We start from the raw sequence: 13,702 nt of genomic DNA on the forward strand, positions 1-13,702 counted from the left end.
AGGAAGAGACAGGCTTCCTTTTCGCCCTGATAACTCCCAGGATCGTTGCGACAGCTTATGACAGACCCTCCAGCTGTCAGGCAAGACGTCCACTGGGCGTAACATGAGTAGAATCTCCCTGAGGTAGCTACAGCCTCGTCTGCAACCTCTCCCTTGAGGTGACCCCGAAACACGGCTGTTGACAGGACTGGGCCCCTCCCACCACTATCTTTGCCAGGGTTCCCCATCATGATGGTGGCTTCATGCATTTTGACTACCAGTATTCAGTGCTGCAAACTGCCTGTAGTGATGCTTCAGCACCGGAAGGACAGCTCCCGCCCCCCTTTGCCTGTCTACCACCTCCTGACGGACTGAGGAAGACCTAATGTTTAACGCTCTTGGAACTAGACCAACACTTCACGCCTGACCATATTCAGCAGTGCCCGGCTACACAGAAGTCTGGGAGTGTGAGGAGAATGCCTAGAGCCTCCTAGTTATCTTCATCACCTGGAATGGAGAGCTAATGGTTAGAGGCTACAACCTTCACACCGGGGAGCCGCCCTACCAGTAACAAGATGGCACCTGCAATCTGCATACAGATCACCAGTCAAACAGCGGTGGACAACTGAACAGGGTATAGTAGTCACATCAGTTTCCATGCATACTGCAAGCTCTTGAGGTCTCTAGATGTCTCCTTCGGATACACAGCTACAAGACAGACACTGCGTACCAAGATAAGAGGAATCAAAGTGTCTCAAGACATTTGCCTGAGGAAACGACTCTGAAGATCACTCACACTTGGAGTGGAGCTTGTTCAACAGGGTAACAGGCCCAAGAATCTTGCCATACAAGCGTCGGGCAACACGGGTGAGCATGTTCAGGCTACATCACAAGGCGGGGAGCTGTTGGAGATAACGCAGAGACGGGGGAAGAAGTGCTCTGAGATCGTCAAGTACAGAATGCTTTCATGACCTGTGGACGGACTCAGCGTAACAACTTGTAAGAGTTGCCCCTTCTTCCTGAATGTCATCTGACACCCGCATCAGCCAGGGGATGATGATAGAAATGTCAGATTGTACAGTCGACACTCAACAGAGGATGTCCGACACCTGTAACAGGTCACATCTCGACTGATAATGGTAACAACTCTGGCAGAAGCATCAACAGGAGAGACGACAGTAGACGTCCTAGAGAAGGGATGGGCCGTTTAAGATCACTGGGCAGGTGCCCCTGAGATGATCAGCAGCTTTTGGAAGACAACCTACCCCAGGGTCAGGCAGTCCTTAGGCTACAAAACCTCATGGTTATCATCCTTGGACCAAGTCAAGAACCGCCCTGATATGGCGCTTCGTGGTCGGCTGGGCGTAAAGCAAACAAACCAAGTCAAGGCAAAACCCTTCAACAGGGACAGCACTCAACCTACGTCATGCTTCAGAGACGGACAGACTTGACTAAAGAGGGAATGTCTCCCGAGGTGACTCCGCCCGTTTTTCCATGGACTTTCCAGGAAGGACACTGAGAGATAGTCTGAGGTCTGGCCAGCCATCCGCACTATGAGATCCATGGGCCAGATTTCATAGATCAAGGAGGACCTCTCAGCCCATGCGGATTGATTAGTGCTGCCAGACATCTTGGACTCGGTAAACCATACGTCCCTCCATCATTGAGTCAAATTTTCCTGGAACAAGAAGAGCTTCCTCTACCTTTAGGGGTATTGGGTACGGCCACAGACACACTTGGATTTGGGAAGGCTCAGCCACCCCTTCCAACCGAACCTTGAATTGGACAAGCTTCGTTTGCCTCTTACAACTGGCGCTCTAAGATCCCTGGACCACAGAGATAAGACCTAGAGGTATTCCTCCCCCGAAAGGCATAATGAGTGCGGCAATACCTTTGACAGTGGGTGAATGTGTCCATCCCATCCATATGTAGACTCTCAGATGCCTGGACTCAAAAGCTAAAGGAGCTGGAGGAAAGAGACACAGTGAGATCCTAGCAGGAGCTAGGAATACCACACAAGGCTATCTCCCTCGCTCCCAGTCTACGGTGACACAAGGTTATTGGGTGAGTATAAGTTGTGTCACTCTAAGAGCTTGAGGTAGAGACACAGTGAGATCCTAGCTGGAGCCAGGAATACCACACCAGCCTTTTCTCCCTCGCTCGAAGAGCCTGAGGTAGAGACACAGTGAGATCCTAGCTGGAGCCAGGAATACCACACCAGCCTATCTCACTCACTCCCAGTCTACGGCTACGCGTCGTTTTTGGGCGAGAAACGTGGCAACTCGGGTGCTGACTAAGACCTTTGTCAAGTCAGAACTATGCATCAGACCAAGAGAGTACACCTCCTGCCTCAGGCAGGGGCCTGAAAACAACTCTGCATAGTCACCCTAGAGCCCAGCTCCACAAACAGCTGAAGTGCCCCAGAGCTCACAAAGCTATGCTGGTCAGACAATGCAACACTTGCCGCCCGCAGCCACGCCTACTGATAATCCAGATATGGACTTGGGTGATCTAGGCAGAAGTACTACTGAGATCACAACATAAGACATCTTTGTGAGTTCAACTACCAGGGGGCAGAACTTTGCATCAGCCCAAGATAGTGCACCTTCGGCCATAGGCCGGAGAACATCACTGCATAGTCATCTAAGAACTTGTGAGCTCTACAGAAATCTAGAGTGTCCCAGAACCCACAAAACCTATGCTGGGCAGACAACCCAGCAGATGCCACCTACAACCATGTTTACAGAAAACCTAGATCAAGGACCTGGCTGATCAAGCCAGTAAACGGTCCTGCTGAAATCACAAATGGGACCTCTCAGTGAGTTGCATGCCAGGCATGGCACCCTCTTGAGTAAGACAAGAGCGGTCATTCAGCCAATAAGGGCTCAGAGATGCCCATGGTCACTGGGGACCCCCTCACGCTATAAGTGTGGAATTTCAAAGTAAGAAGCAGGTTTTCCCCTTGGGTAAAGGCAATACAGCTGGCTGTCTTTCACTGGCTATTCTAGGACAAATGGTACCTATAACCATTAAGGGTAGGCTTATAGCCCCCACATGCGTTGAGACAGGCACAGGAAAGGTGCAGACAGTGACCGTACTGCTGAGCGCACTTGCGCTTACTTCCTGTCATGCAGGAGGAACAGCTAAGTCAGCCTGAATTTACACTGGTATCTGTGCCTACCATCCTCATTAGAGAGGTAAATTCAGAGAGGATATATATATTCATTCATGCGACTGGCACAATTGTTTGCCATGGAAAGTGGTGCCTCAGACCAGAATTCTACAGGATCTCTGGAAACTCTGTCAATCTCCCTTAAATGGAGGATCAGTCGCAGAGACGCACCTTGGTGATAAGTTCAAGGTATTAGAGGAATTGTTATCTCTGACCATTCCTCATCTTTTAGGTCGTTCACCTGATCCGCCTGCAGAACTTTACGTTGCTGGGGAGTTGGGTCGCTCAAGGCGCATAATGGCAAGTCATAACCATAACCCAACATTGATAAAGACAAGTGATCAGAGGAATAGTAACGACCATCGAGTAGAAACCAGCTCTACATTGACAGGTGGGACTTTCTTTCGATTGTCCCTTTCTGGAGCAAGTTGACACAGTGGCAACAATGCAACTTGCCACTCGCCCGACTCAGGATTTCTTGCTTCTCAGTCCGATGATCTATCCTTTTCTTCCCCCGATTTTACAGGGGGGATTCCGGAAAAATGGGCTGAGTCGGGTGAGGTGACACTAGATTACCGATCGAAAGTCAACCCTCCAGCCTGTTATCTATTCTCCTATTAGTTAAATTGAGGTGATGTATTCGAAAGAAATATGTATTTTTTACAAGTAAAATGACTATTTCTAAGAATACTCACCTCAATTTAACCAGAGACCCTCCCACCAACCCCGCTATTGACTTAATAGCTTCGAATTGAAACTGGGGATTATGGGCATTGGCACATGCGCAGAGAGGTACTACCGACAAAGGGAGACTACTCCCCTAAATGGTATACCGACGGAAATCTAGAGTTAGCGACCTTGTTTACAGTCTAGTACTGGTAACATAGGACGCTTCTCAGTCTAGCACTCGTAAGTAAGGTAACTCCTATTAGTTAAATTGAGGTGAGTATTCTTAGAAATAGTCATTTTACTTGTAAAAAATACATTTTTTAGAATTTTAATGAACACACAAAATGAAATATAATATCATTGTCCGCACTGGGTCAAAAATTGTTTGACCAAACTTTCAATAAACTTGATTGAAAAATGAGGTCGCCACAGTGCCGCCTCAACTTTTTTTGTAAACCTGATGTGATGCCATCAAAGACAAATCAAAAACATGAAAAAAAAAAAAAGAATCTGGGGATATTATATGGAAGATTTTGAATGCAAAGGTTCATGAAGAACTGTCCAGTATAGTTTTCTAAGAAAAGCTCTTACAAACACGCATGCAGACACGCCCTGCTGAATCTAATGCCAAATCTCAACGATCAGATCAACACAATAAATCAAAAATTTTAGTAATAAATTTTCATTTGATTAATATACTTACCCAACTCACATATAGCAATTAACCCTGGTTCAGTGCTAGTAACAAGGGAGACCACTCTAAAAAAGAGTGACCAATACCCATAAGGCCAGACTAACACCCCGTCTGACATCCGTATGCGTGCGCATATGCCGCCATTGTATCATTCCAAACGAAGCCTAACTCACTTCTTTTTTAGGAACATATACCCCTACAGCGGGGAGGCGGGAGGGAATAAACGATGTGAGTTGGGTAAGTATATTAATCAAATGAAAATTTATTACTAAAATTTTTGATTAAATTACATATAGCTTACCTAACTCACATATAGCAGATTGCTAATAGAGGTGGAGGGCACTTTACCCAATCAGAAATAGAGAATGTGTCCTGCCACTACCAGACCAGCATCCTGTCTCAGTTTGTTTGTTTGTTTGTTTGCTTAACGCCCAGCCGACCACGAAGGGCCATATCAGGGCGGTGCTGCTTTGAAATTTAACGTGCGCCACACACAAGACAGAAGTCGCAGCACAGGCTTCATGTCTCACCCAGTCACATTATTCTGACACCGGACCAACCAGTCCTAGCACTAACCCCATAATGCCAGACGCCAGGCGGAGCAGCCACTAGATTGCCAATTTCAAAGTCTTAGGTATGACCCGGCCGGGGTTCGAACCCACGACCTCCCGATCACGGAGCGGACGCCTTACCACTAGGCCAACTGTGCCGGTTCCTGTCTCAGTGCGGAGACATCTCTGAGATAGACATCGATCAAAACATCTGTAGAAAGCCAGTAAGCCGACTCAAAAACTTCTGCCAGGCGACCAAATCGAAGAACAGCTAGAGAGGAAGCCCAATCTCTTGCCTCATGAGACCTGGCTGTAGTAAAAGGGCAAGACTGCCCTGACATCACCTGACTGACTCTGCCACCAGATATAAGCTTGTCTAACTATGGTGGAGAACCACTTGGCTAACGAGGCTTTCGAAATATCCTTACACCGCACCATGATGAGTGAGATAACAAGAAGTTTCTGAGATTCAGATCGAGTGTGCAGAGTCCGTAACAGAAAACTGCTGAGGGCTCTAAGAAGATAAATATATACATCCGGATAACCAGGAGCAACAAATTTGCTCAAGAGAGGAATGTTGAGTCCGAGCTGCCTGAAGAGGGAGGACTGACTGCCCCCTTTCCTGCCACCACTTGAAAGCATGCCTAAACAATGTGGCAGTCCATCTAGCTAAGGTTGACTTCCAAAAGTCATTACCTCTACTAATGCTGCTAGATATTCTTTCTTAGGGTTTGTTTCTTTCTATATATGGTGTTTAACATCGTTTTCAACCGTTCAAGATTATATCGCAACGGAGTTGATAGAAACGAACAAGAGCCTTTGTTTTAACCACCTAAAACGGGACGGGGATGTAGCTCAGTCGGTAGCGCGCTGGATTTGTATCCAGTTGGCCGCTGTCAGCGTGAGTTCGTCCCCACGTTCGGCGAGAGATTTATTTCTCAGAGTCAACTTTGTGTGCAGACTCTCCTCGGTGTCCGAACACCCCCGTGTGTACACGCAAGCACAAGACCAAGTGCGCACGAAAAAGATCCTGTAATCCATGTCAGAGTTCGGTGGGTTATAGAAACACGAAAATACCCAGCATGCTTCCTCCGAAAGCGGCGTATGGCTGCCTAAATGGCGGGGTAAAAACGGTCATACACGTAAAAGCCGTGGGAGTTTCAGCCCATGAACGAACAAACAAACAAACCACCTAAAACGATCAGTGCGAATCCAAAAAAGCTTTCAAAACTTGAAAAGTTCAAATGGCTAAAAATGGCTCTGGAGGAGCCAAAATATTGCTAAGTAATTTGGATTGTGAATCGGAGCTGGTTTCTCCAGTTTCCGCTTATTTGTCAGAAATTTAGAAAGAAAACCTAAGAGCCATAGATCAGTCTTTACCCAAAGAGCTGTCTATAGCAAAACTAGACAGAAAATACACTTACTCCACTTCCCTACGAAGCTACTAGAGTGAGCATGCCCGCTTTCTGCGTTGATGAGCAAGGCCATTTTGTAAAGGATAAAAAAATCCGAAGTCAAAAGCTCTAAAACTAAGAGCAAAGCCCAAGTCGGAGCTGGGGATTTGCTTTCAGCCAGCCGAAGGGAGGCTCCCTTAAACGTGCTGGCTAAAGAGGCCCCAAGAGAAATATTGCGACCAAGCTGGCTCAGTGAAACTGATATCGCGTAACGTCTTAAAACAAAGACGTGGGAGAAAATTCGAAAGCCAGGATAGGTGGATCGCCACCTGCATTGAACGGAGAGAAGAGAAGTTCTTTCCGTTAATAAAACGCCATTTGTTCCAAGCCAGTCAAAGTGACAAGTAAAACGAAGACGCTAAACCCCTACGAGATCTCTGGGCCAAATCCCGAGTTTAGGCAGAAGCCCATGAGCGTCTCAATGATTCCCGTACAGTAGACACTCGTATGGCACTAGTGTGAGAAAAAACGGAGCCCTCTTGCCAGCCTTAAGAGGCCTGGCAACCAAGATTGTACGGGCCCATACTATGCGACCTGCAGGCCGCTCAAAGTAAAATCAAGTGTATTGATCTTCCATGCTTTGAGATCAGGAAACAGGGAGAAGAACATAAGCAAAAGGCGATAGTACCAAAAGGCAAAAACTTCTCTCAGCGGCTTCTCCAATTCACCCGAAGGCGTAAAAGCGCGTGGTGAGGTAGAGTCCACTCTGAGTGGGCATTCTTGATTGACAGACTTAGAGAGCCCGTCAAGTCATTAAGCCTCCCATGAAGGTACTTCGCTGCTAATAAGATCTCGTGTTGGTAAAACCACACCAGAACCTCTCCTGCTCGATGAGGAAGCGATAGGGAGTGAGAGACCCCCTTGCTTGTAGAAATAAAGCACCACTGTGGTGTTGTCTGCTTGAATCAACACACGTTCTAGCCCTTTGTCTGACTGATCAACGCCCAGCCGACCACAAAGGGCCATATCAAAGCTGTGCTGCCTTAACCATCTAATGTGTCCCAGCCCTACAATTCCAGTTTCCACCTGGAGCAGAGGGCTTCTAGACAGAGCCGCTTGCACAGTCTCCTCAAAAGAGACCAAAACCGGCCAAAACTTCGTTTGACTTAGAATAGAAATCAGAACCCTGAAGCTCAAAAACCAAAAAAATGTAGCCACTTCCGATCTATTTTGTGAAACAAAATGTGGAAGTAACCTCCATACGATCTCAGTAAGAGACCCAAAAGGAAGGCCCCAGTGCCTCCCTCCATAAAGTGGGAGTCCTAATCCCCACCAACCGTTGTGGTAAAACACAAAGGCGGAAAGAAGGGTGATGCCGAGCACTAAAACTCCAGTTGACATAACTGCCGGGAGTGTGAGAGAAAACGTGCTTTTGTGTGCTCTTGTGTGCCCACCGACCCCCACCGCTAACTTGCCCCCAGTGGGAAGAGAGGTGGATATTGGGCACAGAGCCCTGCCGCGAAGGAAGCATGAAGATAAAAGCTAAAGCCGTGAACGGCGAGCCTGAAGCTTTTCTTTTGATCACAAGAAAAAGCCAAGGCATGTCATGCGCTTTCCTTTTGCAGTGAGCTTCTCTTTGTTAGAGAAGAGTCCGCGTGCATAGAAGCGGACTCGAAAAGAGAACCTTCAAGCAAAGAAGAGATTAAAGTCTCGCCAAAAGAATAATCCTTTTAGATAGAGACCTATTCTCAGGCGAACAGCAAAGCTACATCCTTTGTATCTGCGTCCTGACGGAACACAAAGATATCCAGCGAGGACGTAACCCCACAAGAAAGAGAACAAATGAAAAACTTGTTCAAAGGCGAAAATCATGAAGAAGTGTGGCCACACTCTTCCACAGCCAGGAGATCCCTGTTCTTACAGAAAGACAGTTTCTCCTTGCTATAAACATCCAGATGGATGTCCGTCAATTCCGGGGAACCCGGGGGCGGTTCCGTAGAAAGAACAAAAGAATAAACTAAGTTCTTAGGCTTGGAGTTACCCGAGGCCTACGGATAGCGCTCAGCGAGTGATGCGCTACTTGAGCCAGTGACGCAAGCTAAAGCAACGCCGCAGCAGGTGCTTAGCCGAGCGCTGCCCATAAAGGAAGTGGTGACAAAGGAGACTCGTTTGAGAAAAAACTTGCACAAGTTCACACGCCCCCGATGGAGGATCTAAGAACTTGATGTTCGAAGATTTTCCTTAGAAAACTCAAAACAGCTGAAAATGACGCAAACCACGGCAAAGCTGAAGCAGGAGCCTCCCCATGAGATGCCAGCAAAGGCAGAGGTGGGGCAAAAAAACATCGTTTGAGTTCGCAGATTGTTCCTGAGAAGGAGCAAAACACGCCAAAAAAGATGGAGGAGAAAAGGGCAGATGACAATGCTACTGCTACCCCTTTGGGGAAATAGCGTGTAGCAACCCCTGCTACCAGAGCTAACAAAGATGGCAGCTTAGCTGAAAGTCAAAAAGAGGCATCTCCATCTGACTCAGAAGCTTCGTCTTCCATATCCTCATAATCCTGTTCAGTAGCATCCCAACAAACTTCAAAAGGATGAGAACCGGAAACCAATCCCGATGAGGCAACACCTGCCGCAAACCGGGAAAGGTTGGGAAAAAATTCCCGGAAGCCGGAACTCCGTGAACGGATTCTCCATCCACATACCTCATGCCAGGTGAACGACTGGAAAAGGAAGTGGATGCAGCCTGTGTAAAAGCAGAGGAACCGCCGTAGCGGAACCGGAAACCAAAGGCCGATGAGTGCTGACTACCAAACGCCACAGTGTTAACGGCAGAAGGCTATACCATCCTGCCACCGGAAGACACAGCCACAAAAGCGGAAGCGGAACCGGCAGTGGATTGAAGCCGTTTCAGTTGCGAGCGCCACTGCACTTGCCAACTTGAACGGAAGTCTGAATTCAGTGCTTTCCGCCAATGAGGAAGCACCTTCATCCGAACAGCCATCATGCACACCCGTGCAATCCGGAAGCTGACCCCCTGCTTGACTGTCATAGTCAGACAAAGAGCCAGCTTTACTGTTCTCTTCCTGCCCCCAGGGCGGAAGCGGAAGCTGCACACCCTGTCCAGCGTCGTGTGACGGGGATGGGTGCACCAAAACTTCCGTTCGCTCTCCAAGGTCCCTACCCTGAACTGACCGACCGACGATTCGGTATAATGGCCAGCCCAAGTATCAGAACTTTCACCCCTGCGACCAATGCCCGGGGCTACTTCCTCTTGGAGACGCGCTACACTTTGGCCGGAGAACCTGGTTACTTGTGTAGCAGACATACCTTTTGTCTGACGAGAAACGCCGGAAGACGGAACACTCGCCGGAAGGAAAGGCCTGATAACATCATCCTGCGAAGCAAGAACATCCGCTCGAGTAACCGTAGCAAAGGGGAAGGGCGAACATTGGCTAGGGAAGACACCCCAGTCACCCCGGAAGGAAGTGCACGCAGTTCCGCTCTCGTGGACGAAAACTCCTCGGCCAACGACGAAACCTGTGAACTAAGTGAAAGTAGCAACGACGCTACGTCCGCGGAAGCAAGGCCAGGAATAACGGAAACATAAGCCCCTTTAACAGGCTTGTCAACATAAGCAACCTCGTCTGAAGGTTTAACAGGTAAAATGGAGGTAGAAGGCAAGTCAACCAATACATAAATACATTTCTTGGAAGTCGGTTCTAGAACCGAAAACGACCGCATGGCCGGATGATTAAGCTTCCCTAGGCGTTTACTTAGGAGGCGGGGACCCAGCAGCAACCTGTCTAGGAGTCTGCCTCTTCTTGGCGTTATCCGCCATGATCAAAAAACAACTCACGAAAAATTTTCAACAAAAGATTTCACAAGTCCAAATTAAGGCCAAAACGCCCACAAAATCATGAAAAAATAAAGAACGATCTCACCCCAACATAGTAGCGAAGACAAGACAACAAGTAGAAACCAAGAGGAATGAAACCCAGTCCATAGACCAAGTAACAACGGCTGAAAACAGCCAGAGCGTACAGAAAACGCGACCAGCTAGGCTGAGCGCTGAGTTTGGAATGATACAATGGCGGCATATGCGCACGCATACGGATGTCAGACGGGGTGTTAGTCTGGCCTTATGGGTATTGGTCACTCTTTTTTAGAGTGGTCTCCCTTGTTACCAAGGGGACGCGTACAGCGTTACTGGCACTGAACCAGGGTTAATTGCTATATGTGAGTTGGGTAAGCTATATGTAATTTAATCTGAGAAAAGTAGTAGGCACTCGACCAATTAATACAACCCTGACCTACTGACATGAACTTGACCGACTGACCTTATGATGGTGGCCTTGACCTGTGGGGGGCACATCTGGATATTGAGTTTCCCTCCCACCAGAAGTCGCACTTTGGCACTAAAGCGTGATTCCTTCTTCAGCACTTGAGGGGGCTGCTGCTCCACAATGAAAGTGCTGCAAAAAAACAAAAAACAAAGTTTTTTAAAATCGGCTTACCTTTGGAAAAACAGTAACACCTGCAAAGCAGGCCCCCTCCATAGGTTGTCAGTTGGGTGAGAGACTAGCTCTGCTCTCTCTTTTACAGCTCAGTGGAATCTGGACCTTTTTACAACCGGAAAAAAATTGGCGAAATCAGGTCTTAACAAGTCGCGTGAAGCGATATAAAAACATTTAGTCAAGCTGTCAGCATCAAAGTAACAGATTAACACCAAAAAACAGTCATCGCTGAGACTATTTTAAGATAGTCTCGACTAACCACACCAAAAAACCCAGACGAGTCATGCTCGTCTGCGCGTAGCGTGCGAACGCAGTACTTACTTAACCTATTTTCTGTCATCTTTCTTTCTTTATTTGGTGTTTAACGTCGTTTTCAACCACGAAGGTTATATCGCGACGAGGGAAAGGGGGGAGATGGGATAGGGGAAAGAGGGGGGGGGGGGGGGGGGGGGGAGATGGGATAGAGCCACTTGTTAAGTGTTTCTTGTTCACAAAAGCACTAATCAAAAAATTGCTCCAGGGGCTTGCAACGTAGTACAATATATGACCTTACTGGGAGAATGCAAGTTTCCAGTACAAAGGACTAAACATTTCTTACATACTGCTTGACTAAAATCTTTACAAACATTGACTATATTCTATACAAGAACCACTTAACAAGGGTAAAAGGAGAAACAGAATCCGTTAGTCGCCTCATACGACATGCGGGGTGCAGAGAAATAAGGATGTGGAAAAGAAGACTTTTGGTAAGTGAAATAAAGGTGATGGATCCAGTCAGGTAGAAATAAGACAAGAAAAGAATTGGAAAACTGCAGGGAATAGTAGGGAGAGTTTTCTTGGAAGGAAATATAGGTGAAAGGACTGGTAAGGCAGAAATAAGACAAAAGAAGAGAAGAAACAGAACCGTTAGTCGCCTCTTACGACATGCTGGGTAGCATCGGGTAAATTCTTTCTAGTCCCAACCAATATGGGACTCCCCCTAACCCGCGGGGGGTATTTTCTGTCATTCTGAGCCCATTTTTAGAGTAAACATATCCATATGTATATATTTTTGGATTCAGGAGAAATTGAGGAATACGATGCAATCATTTTTAAATCATTGAGGAATTACGTTGCAATCATTTTTAAATCTGTTAGTAAAATTTTGATTTTAATCGTGGGGGCACCACAGCTAACAAGCCCTTCCAGCCCTGCGACCTCACCTGGTGACGAGTGAAGACAGCATGCCGGTGATTGTGTCGTTCAGTTCGGGGAGCAGGTCGGGTCGACCGATGGGCAAATCGATGGGAAGCTGAGCTCGCAGGATGCCCATGCGCTTGATCTGCTGTCGGATGCACCAGATTATCTCCGCCAGAGACTCGCACCTGTCAAATAAAATACGTATAGCATGACTTCCCTTCTTTGTCTCTGTTATTCTAGTGAGAAAATATCCAGCGATATTTCTCCGTAGGCCTAAAGTTCGGCCATGACCTAGGCAAAATAACTTGCGCAGCCGCAGAAACAAGAAAAAGAACATCTTTTATGAAATGATTGGAAGCCATGCAAATTTGACCTCTTGATTCCGACCATGAACCCGCTGTTGATAATCTGGAAGGTCGTACCATAGATGCAGATCTATCTCTGGTCGTGCCGATTCATAGATTAAACCTACAAACTGCGACCTCATCTAGATCTGTGATCAGATGGCCAAGCAATGCGTGGAATCTTTTATTCTAAAGCCTTAGGGCTCGTTTCGACAAGCATAAAACGGATGAAATTAACCACATGCAGTTTATTTCAGTCTTTAGAAAACTGCAAACGCATCAATGCCTCCTGTTGTCGGTGTTTTGTACAGAAATCTCTTCCATACGATAAATTCGCTGATTTGTCTCACGAAGCCGTCATCAACACGAACACAACGACTGCAGAAGCAAACTCTGCACCTACACGACTGAGACACAAGACTGATTATTTCACAGCTGCAATGCCAAAAGAGAACAAAGACGTTTTGGCTACTCACGCGGCCTCGTCAAGACGGAACCCACCGAACCAAAAAGAAATGACGTCAGAGTCTCTTTCGTTTTGCGTGTAACTTTGTCATGACGTCTTTTTATGACAGTCTGCGCGACAATTTTTTTCGCTTCCGGTGTCATTTTAGACTGCGGAACAAGCAACTCGAAAGTAGTAGCTATAAACCCGTGTGTTGAAACAGCTGAAACACTCTTTTGGGTTGCCGTTTCAATGTTAACCAAAAAGTGAAAGAAAATAAAACAATGTTCAGTGACGAAATGACAGTGGATTGAGCATTTATTCCGGTTGATGAAGGTACGATTGAAGCTTCTTTTCACTCCGTGTCAGCCAACAAAACTAGATTTGTAGCAGACGAAAAACAAAGTATGTGTAGTACCTGTCTTGTGATGACAATTATGTCGTTATAAATTATCTGTACGTTGTGAAGACATTTAAAAAAAAAAATTAGCTTTGATCCTCTGATTCATCCATGGAATCGCATGGTATTTCGTCTCGACAGGGTGAATGAATACATGATGTCTTTTCCAGAACTGGACAAAACTGGCCTTGCCAAGACTGACACAAAATGTAGTTCTAGAACTTCTGGGCTTGCGTTGGTTATTCTGCCCATGGTGAATTTCCCATGCTTTGTTTCCACATCCCATGACAAATTCTCCTTACTTTGGTCATGCCATATATACTTTACTGCTCCGAATCATCCATGGTATCGCGTGGTAT

General features: G+C 46.8%; 1 protein-coding gene across 4 annotated transcripts in view; it reads right to left on the reverse strand.

Moving 5' to 3' along the window:
* The window catches only part of LOC138947331 (signal transducer and activator of transcription 5B-like), a 115,584-nt gene that overhangs the window by 67,314 nt on the left and 34,568 nt on the right, over positions 1-13,702 (reverse strand). For all 4 annotated transcript variants that reach the window (XR_011449620.1, XM_070318780.1, XM_070318779.1 and 1 more), the window contains exons 10-11: positions 12,178-12,339; positions 10,799-10,933 (exon numbers count right to left, since the gene is read on the reverse strand). Coding sequence is in view for 3 of the 4 variants with exons in the window: in XM_070318780.1 (XP_070174881.1) it covers positions 10,799-10,933; positions 12,178-12,339 (297 nt within the window). In the remaining variant the exon portion in view is untranslated. The remainder of the gene's footprint in view (positions 1-10,798; positions 10,934-12,177; positions 12,340-13,702) is intronic.

Source organism: Littorina saxatilis, linkage group LG14, assembly GCF_037325665.1.
Source record: "Littorina saxatilis isolate snail1 linkage group LG14, US_GU_Lsax_2.0, whole genome shotgun sequence".
Taxonomy (NCBI): domain Eukaryota; kingdom Metazoa; phylum Mollusca; class Gastropoda; order Littorinimorpha; family Littorinidae; genus Littorina; species Littorina saxatilis.